The 19,432-nt window shown below is 34.0% G+C and overlaps 1 protein-coding gene across 1 annotated transcript in view; it reads right to left on the bottom strand.

The window, feature by feature from the left end:
- Positions 1–19,432, bottom strand: part of EML5 (EMAP like 5) — a 102,923-nt gene that overhangs the window by 33,976 nt on the left and 49,515 nt on the right. Inside the window, exons 14-24 of the mRNA XM_035539456.2 lie at positions 14,761–14,947; positions 12,922–13,027; positions 11,815–11,908; positions 9,459–9,559; positions 7,409–7,611; positions 6,874–6,985; positions 5,296–5,423; positions 4,284–4,425; positions 2,214–2,366; positions 1,256–1,387; positions 21–109 (exon numbers count right to left, since the gene is read on the bottom strand). Of these exons, the coding sequence (XP_035395349.1) occupies positions 21–109; positions 1,256–1,387; positions 2,214–2,366; positions 4,284–4,425; positions 5,296–5,423; positions 6,874–6,985; positions 7,409–7,611; positions 9,459–9,559; positions 11,815–11,908; positions 12,922–13,027; positions 14,761–14,947 (1,447 nt within the window). The remainder of the gene's footprint in view (positions 1–20; positions 110–1,255; positions 1,388–2,213; positions 2,367–4,283; positions 4,426–5,295; positions 5,424–6,873; positions 6,986–7,408; positions 7,612–9,458; positions 9,560–11,814; positions 11,909–12,921; positions 13,028–14,760; positions 14,948–19,432) is intronic.

Consider the following 19,432-nt stretch of genomic DNA (forward strand, 5'->3'; position numbering starts at 1 on the left):
AAGACATTTTATTTCCTCACCTCCAAAGTAGGAATGGTCTGTTTTTTTCCACGAGGAGCTTCAAAAAATAGCTGCTCTTTAGCACCAGTGTTAACTTGCAGGAGCTTCCCTATAAAATATATTACATATTGTACATTAAAGTTCATTAGAACATTCCATTTATATATTTATTATTTTAATATATATTTATATATACAAATATATATTTATTGTATTATAATAATATTATTATAATTAATATATAATATCAATATAATGTAATATAATTAATATTATATTATTATAATATTATTTATTATATATGTATATATTTAATATTCCATTTATATATTTATATATATCTAACATCATTACACAATTTTTTTTTTTGTTCCTAAGTTGCATGCATAAAGACTGGAACTAGAAGAATGGTCTTCTGAGGATCTGAGTCAGTCCACCCCTTATACACACGGTCTCTCTGAAAACTGCACTAATACATCACTTTACCCAATTCTTTATGGTTACCCCATCAGATGGCAGACAGAATGAACTGGGTATGATTCAGAGCTCATTTGTGACAAACGGCTGACTATTATGCACGTGCTTCATGGGCTTGAGGAACACACATGCTGCTTGGCCAATGGCTGTTTCCAAGCAGCTGAATTCTGCTGGCTCTCATACTTCTTTTCTGAGGGAAATTCTCAGTAATGTTCCTGTCCTCCTTCTGTTTTCACAAATCTCAAAAGATGCTAACTTCTACCACTTTTTCAAATTAATTTTAAGTTGGACAGTTACAAAGGTGGTTATGTGGAGGAATAGGAGCAGGAACTGACAGACTATACAATTGCACTGCTATGTTTCTGTATGAAATGGAACTGAAATTAGTACTTAAATTAATCATGTATTAAGATCCAGGAATAAGGTAGAAACAACAGTCTTTGTTATTTTTGACAATATTCAAGAACACATATTGCTGAGCTACATATGTATTTTGCAGTGCACTATTCAAGGGGCAGAAGTCAAACAATAAACACAGAAGATGTAATAAATAAATAAAATCTTTAGAGACAATCTGTATTACTTCAAGTTGCACAGCTTCTAAATAGCAGTAAAAATCATGTTTTTGTATTTATTCACATGCTGTATCTTCATAAACTGAAGAATCAAACCTGTCAGTGACATCATAAATTCATGCTGTTGATGTAATTTACCATTTTAGTCTGTAATATATTCCACCTTCTAGGACGTTTTTACAGTTCAGATGAATGCTACTTACCTCTTATGTCCCAGTCCATGTGCGTTATGTAACTGGAAGCTCCCTTGCAGATTCCTACTCGTTTACTGCTCATTACATTGTAAATATCTACAAAGTTGTCACAGGATGCCACAGCTAAGTACTTTCCAGCCCCTAAAACACATCAGTAGAAACACAACAAATTTTTAAAAACTTAAATGCTCTGAATATTAAAAACAAGTACTTTCTGGAATTCAGCTATATTCACCTCAGATGTCTTTCAAGTAAATTTGCTAATTTATACATCATTCCCAAGAGACTAATGCTGGTATCACAATCAAAATTTCAGTATAAAATATATAACCATTACATTGGTACATCTTTAAACAATAAACTATTGGATGAAATTTTAAACATTTCTTGCACTCAAAGAGTTGAAAGGCTGAAGTAACCAGAAGGCAATATTGCGTAAGAACTTGTATCAGTTATTTGCATCAAATTTTGCCTACAGAATATTATTTTCACTGAAACAGTATTAATAGTTTAGGCCATAAATTTCAGTGCCAAAATATGAGCTGTACTATTTAAAAAAAAATGGCTTCACTGGGATCATTAAGGGAGGAAGAAGGGCTAGGGAAGGAGAAAAAGGCACAACAACTTTCCAACATATCAGTTTCAAGCCCTCTGATTAGCTAAAAGTAACCTAAGTGTAGAGCCAAATTTACACAGCTTAAAGTAGAACTCTTTTTTCAGTCCCTAGGGAGGCTGCTAGATGCTCATGATTTAAAATCTGACTGTTGCATTTAGGAGGTTACTATGAGCAAACCTGTTCCAATAATCTCATCCTTAAATGATACTTTCGTGTCAAAACATTAACATTAGTCTTCCTTACTTTTATTTGTTACATGTAAAAGAGTACTGTAGATCTCTACTTCTTTTAAAGGCTATAAAGCTTGTTTGAAGAATTTGTACATAAAAATCCCCATTTAAAGTCACTTACCAGGAGAAAACCGGATCTCTGAAATAACATCTTTCCTGTGCTGGAAGGAGACTAGATCCTCCAGGGTATCTGCATTAACTATTAAAAAACTCCCATCGTTGAGACCAACAGCTAATGCTTTTCCATCAGGAGAAAAGCAGCAACATCGGCCTCCTGTGATGAACACAGACATGTCATTCAGGTATGTGAATAATCCCTCTTTTTGATTTATTTTTCCAGTAAATAAAATAAAGCTGTTCTTCTAGTATATAGTCTAATGGAATATTATAGATGCTGCCAAGATCATTTCCAAGCTCTACCCCTGTGACAGTACACAGAAGCCATTGGTAAACAACAAGTACACAACTTCAGAATCTCTGATTAGATTTATTTGCATATTGATCAACATTTAACCTAAATAATAAGATTAACTACTGTCATCTATCTATCTATATATATATAGATGAGATATATATGTATATATATAGATGACAGTAGTTAAGTAGGTAAGAGCAAAATTAAATATATATTACTATATTACTATATTATATTACTATATTATCTATTATTATTATATATATATTATATATTTAATTTTGCTCTTATTCTCAGGAGATCTGATGCCAGATGTCTGTTACCATTTGCTCTACTAGGGAGAACATAGTTGGAAAAGACCTCCTGCACTCACAGAATCCAGTTGTTTGTTTCCACGGTCACTATATCATATAATCTTTCCACTAAACATGTCAACATTCATTTGACAGTTTAATTTCCAGTCTAAATGCATTTATGATCAGCTTATTATATATTTGTTTCCATGCCAGAATTTTCCATTGGCATAAATATTTTTCCCTTCTCCCCATGGAAAAACTTGTCGTCGGTAATCTTTTGTTTAGCTAAACTGACTCTATCAGACAAAGCTTCATATTCAATACCCTGTGGCTCCTCTTTGTCCAAGCTCAACTTTCAGTTCAGTTCAACTCATCTGAACATAGATGAGAGGTGTATATCAAAAATACTCTGATTAGTCTCTTGTAAATTACATAGATACTTCAATATGTCCTGAGAAAAATAACTATTACACGTAGACTTCATCCTGTGTTCAGCTAGAACATTCTGATCTTCTGCACCTCAGTTACTCCTCAGCTAAACAGACATTTTTCTTACGGTCATCAAGTCTTGCCTTTTTTAATTACGAAACATTATGCCACTTCTATTACTGCAGTCTGCAAGAGTATCCAGCTCTTTCTGTACAATAAACAGGTGCTTTTTAAGATTGCCAAAGCATTTCAAAATTTGTTTTATCATCAAATTAGGTCATCACAGTCCTTACTTTTCTGCCAAAACTACTATTAAAAATATTAAGATTACTGGCTTTATGAGTCCAGCAGACTCCACCAACTTGAAACTTTTTTTTCCTAATCATTACCACCTCTGCTTGTGCCAGTTTATGGATTTTCTTACAATTAGTTCATTGATCCAGATCATTTTCAGCTAGGCTTCCCAGAAGGTATGGTTCAAAGTGCTTTACTGAACTGCAAACAGATGAAGCCTTTGTCTAGCAAAGCATGCATATTATTAAACCCTAGTTAAGGACAGTGTGGTCTAATGCTAAAAAGAGTCTCTATATGGCGTCGTTTACAGAAGATTTTTCATCCAAAATAAAATTGTATTATATGGTATACAATAAGAATTTTATGACTGTTCTTCTCTTTCCTTGTCATTCCAGACTCTTGTAACATTCACAAAGAAGAACATGACTTCTGAGATTTCTTCCAAAATTTGAATTCCTCAAATGTCCCAATATGCTTGCAGTATTATTGACAATATGGCAGATTCAAGTCACTGGCTCAACTTTTATTGTAAATTTATTGCCTTAAAGCTTATTTGCAAATGTAATGTATTAAGAACAGTATTACACAGAAATCTCTTATACAGATTCATTAGCTTAAGGGCTACATAACTTGCGAATACAGCAGCAATAAAGTAATCAAAGAAAGGAATTTACTTGGTCTTGCTTTTACAAGAATCATAATGCTAGTAAATAACAACTGAATTCAGTTAGATCTTTCTTCATACTAAGCATCTTACCCTTCTTCAATTTGCGAACAGCTAACATACAATGGCTAGGAGATAAATCCCATATTCTTAAGGTTTTGTCATCACTTACAGTGGCACAAATGGGTAAATGAGGATGAGTAGCTAGACCCCAAACTTCCCCCTCCATGTGACCCTGAAAAAAACACAGTGAATCAGATGATTTTATATTTAAAACTGAATTAAGAAACAAAACATTTAAGGGGTTTAAAAAACCAAACAATCACAAACACAACAGAATGAGAACATGCATACATTTACAGGATAATAAAGAAATGTCTAAATAGAACAGAACACCTGGAAAAAACTCCACCTTCCTACTTAAGTGCAAATTATAGTAATTTATACCAGTGAAAACCTTTCTCTGAGATATTATCTACACACACACCTAGAGTTTCCCTTTTCCTAGATTAGGGCATCAGGTTCTAATACATTCTTTAAAAACTCCAGTTGTTTACATATTGCATTGAACACTCACAAACATGACTTGACGATACAGAGACTTGTATTTAAGTATGAAAGGAAATCATATGATGACATATTTTGTAAAAAACAAAACAAAAAAAATGTTTTGTAGACAGGTTTAAGAAATACTGTCTGCTTAGTATAGCAAAGAGAAAAATGTTTTTTATGTAATTACAATGAGAAACTAAAAATAAACCTCAAAAGAGGCAATTTAAAAAAATAATGAGTAATTAATAGTCAAAACAAGTTAGTAAGAAATTTGGTGGAGGATCCATTGACTTACTTTATTTTTAAACTGAAATATAGTTTTAAGTCTGTTTGACAGAATGAACTCGATGAACAAATTTCTACATGAAATACTGTGATATGTTTTGCTCACTAAAGAGTCACAGTGCTCTATCCTAGCCTTAACAATGTATGAAATGACAGTAATTGTTAACTTTGTTAGTTACTAAAATGCTTGTTATTTCACAACAGTCTTTATTTGAAAAATAAAACAGTATTTGTGATATGGAATATCTAACTGATATCTAACACGTACCTGAACCAGAAGAGTTATTGGTCCACTTTTATCCACCTCCAATATTTCACCGTTCTTTGTGCCCACTAAAATATGACCATGCCCTAAAGATATGGCACGTATAGAAGGATTATCTTCTAAGAGGAGACCTAGAACATTAAAATATTTTAAGACAGAAGATTCTCAATTATGCCTTAAAGAGGCTTTTTCACATGTACACATTACATTCTGATTGTAGAAAAGGATACTCAGTAGGAAACAAGTAAGAATGTAGTTCTGCATGGAAGAATTTATATGTTCGGACTCATTTAGGAATATTTAGCAATTGCCCAACCAATGAAAGAACACACGCTAGTCATTCTTCCAAACTTCTAGTTTGAGATTTTTTTTCCATAATAAAACTACTACATAAAGCAACTGCCACTAATCTTTCTTCTCAGAGTATTTCTGAAGTTTAATCAGCCTGACTCACTGACAATCCTACTGAAAAAATATGCAAGTGAAATATCAGCTATATCACTATCTTTACATACAGCATTTATGGTACTTTTAAACATAGCATTTCATTGAACAGATAGGAGAATGAGAAAAGCAGTAACAGAATGTTTTAGTTATCATGTGTTCCATTCATGATTTCTGAAAATTAAATCATATACTTTAAAATGCAGAAAATAAAAATTTAATAGATTAGTGGAGGGGGGACATGGGACACACAACGGGACACGACCTTATTTCCAGAACATCAAGTAGGGAAAACCATAAATCAACACTAAGAGCAAGAACAAATTAAAGGAATAGGAATTAAAGAATTCTTAAATCATTTCAACACACATATGCAATTACAGAAAATTAAGTCATAAAATTCATAAAATGTACTAATCCCTTACCAAACTAACCACAATTCTAAATTCCATTCCTTTTGTAGACTCCTCCAAAACAAAAAAGATCAGAAAAGATTACTTCGTAATTAGAAACATAATAACATAATAGGCTTTATGGTCATCACTTAAAAAAAAAAAAAAAGTCGCCTGGGAGGTAACAGGCTCAAAGTTAAATCAATTAATTCACGCAGATAGTAAGGTAAATAGGACATGAGGAAGCGGACTTTAGACATGAGGAAATGGTCTCAAGTTATTCCAGTGGAGATTTAGATTGGATATCATGAAGGTCTTCACAGAAATGGTGGTTAGGCATTGGAATGGGCTGCCCTGGGAAGTGATGAAAACACCATTCCTGGAGGTATTTAAGAGATACGTGGATGTGACGCTTAGGGACATGGTTTAGTGGTGGACTTGGTATAACTAGGTTGATGGTTGGACGTCATGATCTTAAGTCTTTTCCAACCTAAATGATTCTATCATTCTAAATATTAAGATCTGTCCCCACCAAATGTGCAACCAAACACTACAGCACGCCATGCCTCTCACAAAAGAAATATGACTTACTCAGAATCAGTAAAGCTTTAAAAATATTATTTTTTAGTATTTGTTATGTTAAATGTGGATCTTACCTGACTGGGGAAAGCAATTCCAGAGAAAAAGTTTTCTAAAGAAAGTATTTTAAATAAAATCAAAATGAGGAAAAAGTCTGCTGTGTTACCTTTAGATCCTGGGGCCAAAGCAGCCCTTTTGATGGCATACGTTTTGAGACAGCGTTCAAAGGTATCATCCCAGAGAGCTACTACCCCGTCCTTTCCTCCAGTGACAAATCCCTGGAAAAAAAAAAAATCCACAAGTTAGAATCACTGATCATCTTTCCTTAATATTTCAGAACCAACAGATTACTACAGCATACTAACTCAAGTTGTTACGCAAATTCTGAAGGTTTCATTGTAAAAAAGTTTCATGATTTTCTAGTTAGTCTCACTCTCCTGAGTTACCAACTGAGCATAAGACAACTAAGCCTCTGAACTTCTGCTATGCAAACTTAACTTCACACAAATCATCACATAACAACAAATATGGCAGGTCAACATAGTCTGACAGAACAATCCCCCCTTCATTCAGATGGTGAACTTGGAATTCTTTCTAGCTTGACAAAGAGGTAGCTGGAACAGGAAAATGAAATTATATCATAGCAAAACACTTTTATTTGGGTCTATATTAGTTATGTTGTATGCTAGCAATTAACTTACTTTTTCTAATGCATGCATGCTGAACACAGGACCATCATGTGCTTTGACAGTTTTTATAAGAAACACATCTCTCCAGATACAGACATCCCCTGTGGAAGTTCCAGAGAATGCCATCTCTTCAGTCCAGCCATATACTGCACACATCATCGTATCGGTTCTTCCCATTGCACCTATGCAGCCCTTCCTCCCAATTAGTCCTCCCCCTGGTTTAAAAGAAAAACAAGTCATCAAGAGTTTGCTTGTTATTGTATTTCCCCAAAACTACGTAACTTTACCCAGAGCAACAGATCTTTCTCATCTAGGTAACCATATCCTCTATAAAGCAAGCCTCACAAAATAGACTTTTTGTACTATTTGATAAAACGTTACTTCTAACTTACTACTTGAATCTGGTTTTAAATACATACATACACGAACACAGACATAGAACAAAGAGAAAGTACATTTGGAAACCTCACCTATAAACAAAAAAAAATAGTATCCACCACAGTTCAAAGAACTTCCTCATAAAACACACTTGAAAAAAATTGTTTACATCTTGATATCTCATCCTTTTCATGGTATGTTTTCGGGAGTTTTAATTTTGAGGTTTGATGTATTGACCTCTGTATGATTGAAACACTGCAGTTATATGAATTTTAAAATTCTATAAAATACCATCATCTCAAGTAATGATATGTATGATACCTAGTAACTTCTGGCTAGAAGGCTGGATTCAGATTTTCATAATCCTCCAAGAAACTTCATGTGGTATAAAAACAGAAGCTGCTCAGGATCTGACGCTTTGCACCATTCTCATGCTTACAGAGGCAAGGTCTCAAACTCTTTGCTATCACTTGGCACTGATGAAATTTAGTCCTAAGTACAATTTGGTGTCACTTCTCACATCAAGTGCACCTGTTATAGTGCAGACTTCAGAGACCTTGCATTTGTTAAGGTGCACTGATCCTCTACGCCACACATTAATGCTGTTAAGTGTGTTTCGCAGTGACTGCCTTGCCAGTGGTTCACACAGATGGGTGGTACTATTCAAGAAATTTGTTTCCTGCTGACTGACCAATGCCCTAAAAACAAGCGGGCATTTTAATTAATTTCACTTTTTTATTCAAAAGAACCATCTCTGCTTTTATTATCTTAATTAAGATTTCTTTCTGCAAGAATTATAGTAATACAACATGTTAATATATAGTAATTTGCCCAGTCTCTTATGCACTTTGTTCTTTCTTTAGATAGCAAGCAATAGTCTTAAAATTAGTAATTTATATAGACTTCAACAGCTTGCTCTCAGACAATCTTGACCAATTTATCTTGGAGCCAGAACTGAGAAAACTAGTATAATTTTTCTTATCACAGACTTTTATCTCTAAAATTAAACTTTAGCAGGGACGCAGGTGAGTTGAGATTCTGCTTGAATAGTCAGAGGATTCCTAGCATGTAAGCTAGTTTTTAGTCCATGTGTGTACATACACTTTTTGAGGTTCAGTACAATGACATTCACACTAACATCAGGGAATGGCTTTTTTCACTGTGCAAATTTTTTCAAGCAGATAAAGAAAGCTGCTTATCTTGGTTTTTATTTGTCAAGCTCAATAGAGGTATCTAAAGAAAGAGATCTCAACTAGCAGATGTGTCCAAGTACTTTGTCTGAAATTTTGTATGTGGTTTTTATCACCTTAGATTTATTTATATTTGTGTCTTTTTATAACATACACGCTCAAACTGTCCTTCTTCCAAAAGCTGTTCTATTATTTTAGAGCTCTGGACCATTTTGAGATGTGATATATTATTATTGGATATAAAAGGAGTCAATAGAATATGCATTTTTTTTTCTACTTCTGTAGCTCTAGCAACGTGGAAAATTGATCTTAAATAGAATCACCACTACTGCTATCATGCCAATTACTGTTATTTCTACAAAGACTAGGGCAAGGCTAACTTAGAGATATACAAAGAAGATATCTCCCTTTCATGCAAGAAACACACTTTAAGAGAGATTATTTATATTTCAAATCACAGAACATACTGTAATAAAAAATAAAAGTTACCTTACCTGCTCTACGCCAGAATTTCAAGTGTTTAATTCCAACTGTAATCAACTTCTCAGGCATATAAGGATTAATCTTAACAACAAAAATCTTATCTTTGCTTCCCCTGAAATATAAAGCAAAATATTTTCCTGTTTTAAATTAAATTATAGCTGTTCATCATATTTTAAAATATTTTTGCAGTGTATACCTTCTTTATCTTGCTAACATTTACTTCCAAATCACTTACAGTTATTTTATTATAAGGATTAAAGCCAAGGAATGAACACACTGAGTCCTGCTCTATTTGCCATTCGCCTTCACTTTCCAAAGGTGAGTGATTACATTACTTCAGATATCCACTAGGTGGCCTTTTCTTTACAAAAGAATATACTGAAAATTGATGCAGATACATATATGGCATTTAGACCTCGCACAGCTTATCATGAAGTTTAAAGATGTACAGTTGTATATCTTATTTATATCAGTCTTTCAGTCTGAAAAAAAGAAACAGCCATTCTCATCCACCCTTTAGTTGATTTTTCTGTTTTTCTTGTTAGAATTAAAAATATGTTGCCCTAGCAATTTTACACAGAAATTTCGTTTTGCTTTTAGAAGCACTGAAACCTGTTGTGTGTTTTAGATATCTTAGTGTGCTCCTATGCATATAAAGCCCATGCTTTGCTTCAGTCCCAGAGTTTGAAAGACAGCTGCCAACTATTTTTGCTATCTCTGCAAGAAGTGCTCACTAATAGATTTATTTCTTTAAAATGCAGAAGAACCACTAACTTTTCCTCCCTGGACAACAGCAGCAAAACTCTTACCTTCTGTGGTTTTCAGACCACTGAATGAACCAGCAGCAAAGAGCTACCAGTTCCTTTCCAAATTCACACTGTACTCTGCAAAGTAAAGATGCTGCTCTCAAAAATTCTATTCAATTCCTCTGACTAGGTACGATAAAAAAAAAAAAGAAATGAAATCCAATCTAAACTGATTAAAGTTCGATTAGAAAAATTGAGATTTGTGGGTTCGGGAAGTAGAGGGATTTAAAAAATGAAGAAAATTTCCAAAAGGCCTATGTGAAAGGTCATGTGAAAGGCAATAAAAAAAAAGGACAAAACCAGCATCATCACAGAAGCCAAGCTAACCGGGCTTCTAGCAAATTACTAGAAGGGAAGTACTCTCCTTTCTCTGCATCATCTCAGTTTAATTCACATGAAACTCAAATCATGTTCAAAATTAAAAAATAAGTGTAACTGTTACTGAAGAGCAATAAAGAAATTAATAGATAAACATGAAGCCAATACACTTAATTGTATCAGGAGAGAATAACAAATCCTTTTTGAACAGTATGCAATACAGAGTGGGGAAAAGCATTCACATTATTGCTCTGCTAAAAATAATACTTAGCAAATTCAAAGGTTTCAAAAATACTTCTCGATATTAGAAATAAGGTTCTATCTTGTCGTTCAAAACTCTATTTAATAAATATATATGCAATAATCTGTGCTGAATCAAATAAACTTCCAGAATGTTTAACCTTTTGAGGTTATTTAATCCACTCTCTTGTTCAAAGCAGGGCTAACTTCAAAGTTAGATCAGGCTCGTCAGGATTCAGAAAGGAAAAGTAAAGAACCTTGAAGAAAAGAGAACTGAGCAAAACAGCTACAAACTACCATCCCAAGAAGATGACATTTGATGCAAAAGATCTGAAAAGCAAAGCATATACCACCATCTCTTGGAGGGCCAAAAAAAACAACCAGGGTAAAAACATTTCCTTTACTAGAGGTAATCTGAGGTCTGGAAATGACATCTCTTCATCAGCCAAGGTCAGTGACTTGCGAAGTCTCGCAATCGTATACAGGTGATATGAATATGACATTCATGGAAACAAAAACAGGTTATGTGAACATTGGTAGTGAGTAAAGAACAAAGGGTGCGTATATCTATGTGCAGAAATATTGTAGAGGACCATAGAAGCTAGGATTATTAGGGAGAAAAAAAGACAAGTTTACAGATTTCAACTAGACAGTTGACACGTACAGAACTTTTGTGTAAATATGTAAGTTTTTTTTAGCATAAAAAGTTATAGAAGTGAGGAATGGAAATGCATGGAGTGAATTTTAAAGAAATTATTTCAGAACACAAACATGTAAGTAAACATTCTTTTGTCTTCCTCAGCATTTGAACTGCCACAGAAGTAGTTCTTGTAGATTCTATCACAGCTTCCATTTTAATTACACAGAAAATATTAAGGCTGTGCTAAATCATCTGTATAACTCAAGTGAAACTTTAGAGGACTACTATTCTTTAATATATTTTGCTTACTGTCATTTGAGATTAAATCTAGGTATAAATTTTAAAATGAAGTTAAATTCCTACCTTACTGCTGAAAGCTTTTCTCCTTTCTTCCAGTCCCAGAGTACAATAGTGTGATTGTCATCTATTCCAACAGAAGCCAAACGTTTCCCATCCGCTAGAAAAATAAATTTATAATTGAGAGAGTAGATAGATAACCTTATGCTGCAATAATAAGAAACTATACTAAAGAACACTGTACCTTCAGAAATATCATAAGAATGTAGAAACAGGTAAATAAGCACAGCTATGGTATACTTAGAGGTACATTTGACATCAGTATGTTTTTAAACTTGAGTGGTAAGTTGGATGGAGTTTAGGACTAAGTTAGGAACTGTACATTTGATTTAACAATTAAGAATTGTGAACTCAGCAAAACACAGACTTCATGGTTAAAAATTAAAACCATAGTTCTTAGTTTTTAAAATTATCCTGTCTAAAGCCTGCACTTAGCCTGTGTTTTTGTACCATTCCTTTGCTCAGCTAGTTGCTGATGTAGCTGCCAAAAACCTTCACCACAGACTGCACAGTATTTCCCGTTCACTCTGAAAATCCCTGTTCATTTTCAAACTTTTCTGTTAATTTCACTAAAGCACTGAAGCAACACTAGGAAGTTCATGAAACATTCCTAAGCTTACTACTGGTGTCAAGTCTTTCAGCAACTCTGACACATATCCCACATTAACTCCTAAGAAAAAAAGTTATTTATGCTTATTCAAAATCGACACATTGCTAATGTGTACCCATCTTTGAAATTGCTAAGCATACATGCCATAATTTGTGAAATGAGATTCATGTCTTGAAAAAGGATAGCCAAAGAAAGTTAAGCAAAGACCCCACACTACTCAAAGTGATCAGCTTGGCTACTAAATGGCACAGAACCCATTCTTGGACTTCCTGACATTTCAAGACACCACAGGAGGGTGTTTTTTTTTTTTTTTTTTTTAAATTTCTTTTAAATGAATTATCACTCTAAAATAGCCTCTCTCATTTGACATTGATCACTGGAGAGTATTTTTCATACAAAATCTTCAATGTAAATGAATTCCCAATAGTTCATTAGGATTAGTTAGCTTGCATTTTCATACAGTGGGAAAATTGTAAATAAATAACTAAACAAATACTTATTACCTGAAAAATCAACAGCACAAACACCATACTGGTGATAGCCCTTTAATACTGAGAGTGGTTTTATTGTTTCTGTATCCCAAATGTGTATTGAGGAATCTCGACCAACCTGAAAATAAACATATTTATAAACCATTTTTCATTTCTCTTTCACATCAGTTATTTGACATAGCTGTCTGAAAGCGTAATATTGACATATACCTCAAAAAGTATTTGAAATAATTTAGAGTGATAAAATTTTCATGGTATTATTTCCGTCTGGCTTGCAAAATATTATTCCTTCAGCATCACAACTACTATTCTCGCATCTAGCTCTCTAAAGTCCTCCAAAGAACCTAGACATATTAATCACAATTAACCAAACTTACAATAGATTCCTCTTGCAGGGAAGGAGAAAAAACAAAAACAAACAAAACCCCTTAATAGATTGCATTGTGGCATATTTATTCCATCAATTACTACTCTTTCAATCATTCCCTGTGTAAAAATAACAGGTTATTTTTATGGCTAGTATGTAAACTACTTTATGTTTGAGAAATCTAGGTGACTTCTATTACTTTCTGATGTCACTACAAGTAATAAAGTGCCTACGACTCAGGTTCTACTCATTGATACCTGTGGGGTAACCTTCACTACAATAGCACTAAAGCAGATAAATGGGACTTGGTAAGAAGAAATAGCGTAGCTTATTGTTTTCAGCTATGTAGAAGCATTATTAGTCAGTATTTACAAAATTATTTGCTATTCCAAATGTTTTGTACCTCAGTACACAAAAAGGTCTGCAAAACCAGAATATTCTCCTGTGTTTAAGACCAGGAGCAGGTCTCAAGAAAACTAAGCTCTATTTCTGATTCGGCACAAAGTTATTATACGACGTTTGTTTATAAGGTCCACTTTCAGGAAAATCTGAACCAATTCTGCATGGGTAATTTGATTACTGTATTACCTAATTTCTACAGGTAATGTAGTATATAATGTGTATATATAGAATACTGATATAAGGTAGTATATAATATAGTATATCACTTAGTTGATAACATAAGGTATTTTAAAATAAAGTTAATCCAGGCATATTTTTATTTAGTCTTTAATACTCAAAAGTGAGACAGAATTAATTTCCACATTTTGGTGTTTAATCTCTAAGATGACCTGCAAATTTATGTTCCTCTCAAGCATTTTTTTTTCTTTTACACAAATTAAGGGCATCATAAGCAAAATTTTATTAATAATTTGAAGTTTGACAATTCAAAAATAGTAATAATAATAGTAGCAATAATCACAGAGCCTGAAATGTTTGGTGTACAAACCTTTATGGGAAGAGATGTTTTTTAGAAAAAAAGTGAAAAGATTTACCTAAAATTACTATCTGGAGAAAGCTAAAATGAACTATTATACGTACTGTGTTGCAGGTACAAAGAACAGCTTGATTAGAAGTGACAACCAAAACCATAATGCATGAAACTGAGAGGCCAGAATATAGCAACTGCTTCTCAGAGTTAATTTCACAACTAAGATATATTAAAAAAATAACACTAATTGCACATTTCTTCCATTTGTTATCATGCAAAAGCAACATAAAATAATGCTGAAAAAAAATCTATTCATAAAAAAAGGTTTAAAAAAAAAGTAATCATCTAAAGACTTTTGCCAAAATTAGTAGAAAGAACCAGGAGGAAAAAAAAAAATACACCTATGGTGCAGCTTTTCACATTAATCAGTTGTCAACAGAAATGTGGTCTGCCACCTGAATAAATGTAGGCTGGACTTCCTCTCTCCAAAATAGGCTTTTCAAAATTCAGTGGTAACAACTTCAGTCTTATTGCAGATAAACACACTTCCTACCTGGCCTGTTGCAACATAGTCCTTTAAGGGATGAATAGCAAGGCAAAGAATGTCATCATCATGACCTAGATAAAAGCGCTGTGTGTTCTGCTGTCGATTGTACACCACTCCCACCGCTGCAACATGGTATACAATTTCACCGGTCTGAGTGTAAAATAAATTGCTTCGACAGTCGTAACCTCTGTAACTAAAGAAAAAATGTTTGTGCATCAAGGTCATAACCATACATATTGAAACTTTATGACATAAAATTAGGCTAAATGCATTTCATACATGTAAAAGTTCAGATTACTTACCAATTAATATTTTGGTGTTTTAAGATCAACTTTTTTTTCCCCCCAAAGGAACACCAATTTATCAATTTCATTTACTATTTGGACATCAGTACCACTAGCATTAGTTTGAAAGTGGCTGCTATTTAACAGCCACAGCAGAAGAGAAAGTTATCGTAGCTAATAATTTTTCCAAACCACATGGAGAATTTAGGCATGCAACAAAATTAAATGAAATAGAAAGTGTCCAGAGAACTAGTTTTGGCTATCCATTACTGGTCAGAAATCAAACAGCAGAACTTTCTACAAAAGAAAATTTTACAAATTTTTTTTTTTTTTTTTAACAAATTTTACAAAAGAAAATTCTGTAAAAGAAAATATGGTGTCTATGTGTAGACACCATAAAATCTAAAGTTTATTGAAACTTTCTAGCTGTAAATAAATACATGATTTTTCTTTCAGGTCAGGTTTTTTTTTTTTTTGAAGGGTAACTTTTTGGTTTTTTTGAAGGAAAACCTGTCTCCTTTTAGTACTGACACCACAACTGGCATGAGTGGGCCAATTCCCAGTGGATGTATACCGTGGTTGACTCATTTCTTCCTAGGTGTGATTCAATATTCCATAACAAAAAAAAAAAATAATGGCATTTTCAAAATGGTTATAGTCCTACTTTCAAAAGCAATGTAAGAGGCTCAGAAACCTAAAAAACATTAATCAAACAAGCAAGTTTTAAAGTAATATTTTTAATAATGCTATCCTTGGTAGTGAATGGAAGAAACATTTAAAAACACCAACTTAAATCAATTCCTTTCTTTCTTCTGATATAAACAACAGCCCATTAATTCCTGTTTTTACACTGTTAATTCCTTGGTTAATCTGTTTCTGTTCCTGCTCCAGTTCCTACAGATCCTCACTAAATCAACTTTCCAGTTATTTTTAGAAACATACGTTTCTAGTTATATTTCTATACCTGTAGTTAAATTTATAGGAAGGGTATGATGCTTGAATGTGATTGAATTGGCAATGAATTATTTGGGTTTAGGGATCATTAAACTCTAGCCAAGTATTTTTTCAACCAACTTCTAACTGAAATAGTTTAAAAAAAAGTTCTAAAATGACTAGGAAATCACTCATGGCAAACAAAACAACTGAGCGTTCACCATCAGCAGCTACAAAATAGCAGAAATCTTTAGTATCTATGTTATACTTCACATGCTGTTATTTTCTTTGGGTAAGTAAAAGCAAATATAATCAGAACAAATTACATTATTTTTAAGCAGAAAAAAAATGCAGGATCTTTTTGCAACAGCGCGTCTTTAAAGTGTCACATAAGACAAAGATGCATCTGTACACATACCAATATGGTATACACAACATGAATGGGATAATATTTAAGACAACTACTAGATGCAAGACACTTAAAAGGTTTAAATGACAGAAATTACACAGCCAGGGTAGAATAGCCTTTCATAAATTTATATATATATAAATAACTACAGCTTTCCTTGTGTGTATGGTGTAAGAATATGCACTGGTCAAGTAATAAATCTTTAAGCTGGTTGACCAATTTAGAGCTTAACGCACGCTATTCTGAGAACTCCAGTCATGGATCCATGTTCAGTCATACCAAACCAATACCTTACTGGATAACGGTTTAAACACAGATGTACTAACTTGTCTAACCAGGACCATGGTGAACTAGCAAATAAGAAACAGACCAACATAAAGGATAACACTTTGCAGAAGATTTCCCACAGTAGGTTTACTAGTCTAGTCTCAAAGAGTGAAAGAGTTGGTGACTATTTGAAAATATGTGTTTGCTTATTTGCAGCCTATTTGCACAAACTAATTGGTAGGAAAATACAAAAGAAATCATTCCCAAAGGAATTTACACACTCAACGCCAGGCCACAGACCTTCTGAAATATCAGCTGAGGAATTTTCATTGAAAGATTTCTATGCTTCCTGCAGTGTTCCCAAAGATGTTGTAAGTAATAGTCATAGATTAACTCTGGAAGAGCATAAAATTTTATGTTCATGCTGAGGAAACACACTGTCGTTTGAATAGTCTGGAGAATTCTCATCTAAACTGTCACTGACTTTTTTTTTTTTTTTTTTACCTAAACAGTTAAATACAGAGTGTGATTCCTAAGCTTCAAATCCCCTTCTATCCTTTCTCTTATCCATGTATTTTGGGTTTAGGAAAGTACATCCCCTCCCAGTTAGAAGATTTTCAACAAAAAGTACAAGTAACAGGACTCCAAGTCAGCTATCTTTAGGCCCAGCTCTATCAGCCTTTCTCGATAAGAGAGATGCTCAAGTTTCTTCATCATCCTAGCAGCCCTACTTGTTCCAGTATGTCATGTCCATGTCTCTCTGGTACTGGGAGCCCAGAACACGACACAGTGCTCCAGGTATCGCCAGTCCTGAATAGAAGGGAAGTATCATCTCCCTTGAGTTGCTCCAAAGCTCTTCCTCATTCAGTGCAGGATATTACTGGCCTTTTTTGCCACAAGGGTGCATTGCTAAATCATGTCAGGTTGCTGTCTACCAGGACCTCAAGGTCCTTCTCTACAGAGCTTGCTTTCCAGCCATGGCCCCCAGCCCCCCAGCACGTACTGCAGCATGGGTTTATTCCTCCTTAGATGCTGAACTTTGCATTTCCCCATTTTCAAGTTATTGAGATTCCTCTCTGCCCTGTTCTCTGCCTGTCCAGGTCCATCCGAATGGCAGTAAAGCCATCTGGTGTGCCAGCCACACCTCACAGTTTTGTATCATCTGTGATACTGTGAACTCTCAAGCTGGGTTTCATTAAACCACAAACACAGTGAGCTTCTGAAAACAGCAGAAATGTGGTAGTACAGAAATAAAAGCTTGTAAACAAGCCTTCCTCCTACCCACAGTTTAGATTGGTACTCACAAGCCGATTTCTAACTTCAGGGTTTCTCCCAGTCCAGCGACCTTTCAATGTCTGCTGAGTTACTGCCCCTTCAATGTTTCTAGAAAAATTTGTTTCCATCAGCTCTGAGGCTGTTTTATGTCTGCTCCCTGTTCTTGTCAATGTGACCTATTTAGACTTACAATATAGGTGCAGTTTTCAGCCAGGCTTCAGTCTCCCTCCACCCATACCCTTCGCTAAAAAATTCCCCCAACAGCAATGTGTGGTTATTTTGAAGTGGAATGATTTCTGCCTGACCCAAAGCACAAGAGTCAGTCAAGACAAGCAGGCACGTTTCTCTGATGCCCACACCATATACAATTACCTACCTACCTATGAAGAAATGAAACAAAAATAACCTATCATGGTATGCAACAAAACCAGCTTAAGGACATGACAACATTCAGTGAGGGGCAGGGATTATGGTGGTGAGCACAGTGCCAAAGAAGATATTTGGACCTATTCTTGCTCAGACATCATTTTCCTGTGCTTCACTGTGCACTCAACTTTGTTAAAGATCTTCTTTGCAAGCACAGAATAATAAAACCTGTGATGAAAATACAACCCATACGAGACTATTTTAAAAACCAGCTATGAAAGCAAGAAATACAAATTTTTCTTAGCTCTTGTTAAAACAATTGGCTATATACTCTTAAGTTAAGCATAGTGAAACTAAGAACATTAATGTCATATATCACAGGAGTACCCAAAACATCCAAAATTTATCTAGGATGCAGAAACACAGTTCTTTATATTTTTAACTTACTCTAATCAGAAATTTGGGTTTTAGTTCACTTCTTCCATTTAGTTTTTTAAAAAAAGTTGTTCAATCATTTACAATTAAAATAAAGCATAATTTTGCCAAAACATTGAGAAGCACAAAGAAATTTTGTATCCCAGTTAAACACATCTGATCCTTCTTACGTGCCAGTTTATTAAATCCCTGACTACAAATGCACTTTTCACCAAAAGGATAAAGTGGTGGACTCAGTCCAAGCAGATGTGAAAAAGATCACTCCCTCAGAATATGCTACACAGTTCCAAAATACTTACGTCTACATATTAGAACTGAGGTTATTAACTAAGCTCAGAGAAAGCACAGAGAGAAACAATTTCTTCACATGCAGAAAGCAAACCACAGAAGTCGTTTACAAGACATGTCAATTAGTGACTAGAAACTAAACAGTAATGAAAGAAAACTCTGGATCATGTTTCTTGGATAATGTATAACAAGGCACAATAAACACAGTACTGCATTCTGTGGTAGTTGATGTTTTCAGGTAGTCTTCAGTAACATCTAATCATCCAGGATTGATTCAAGTTATCATGATAGCTATCTTTTCTGAAAGTTACTATCTCAATAATATTCAGAAAAAAAAGGAAAAAAAACACACCTTTTGCCATTATCAAAGTCACAAATAGCCAGGACTGAATTCAGTTTGAGATTTAAGACATGTAAGCAT

Source organism: Cygnus atratus, chromosome 5 (genome assembly GCF_013377495.2).
Source record: "Cygnus atratus isolate AKBS03 ecotype Queensland, Australia chromosome 5, CAtr_DNAZoo_HiC_assembly, whole genome shotgun sequence".
Lineage (NCBI taxonomy): Eukaryota > Metazoa > Chordata > Aves > Anseriformes > Anatidae > Cygnus > Cygnus atratus.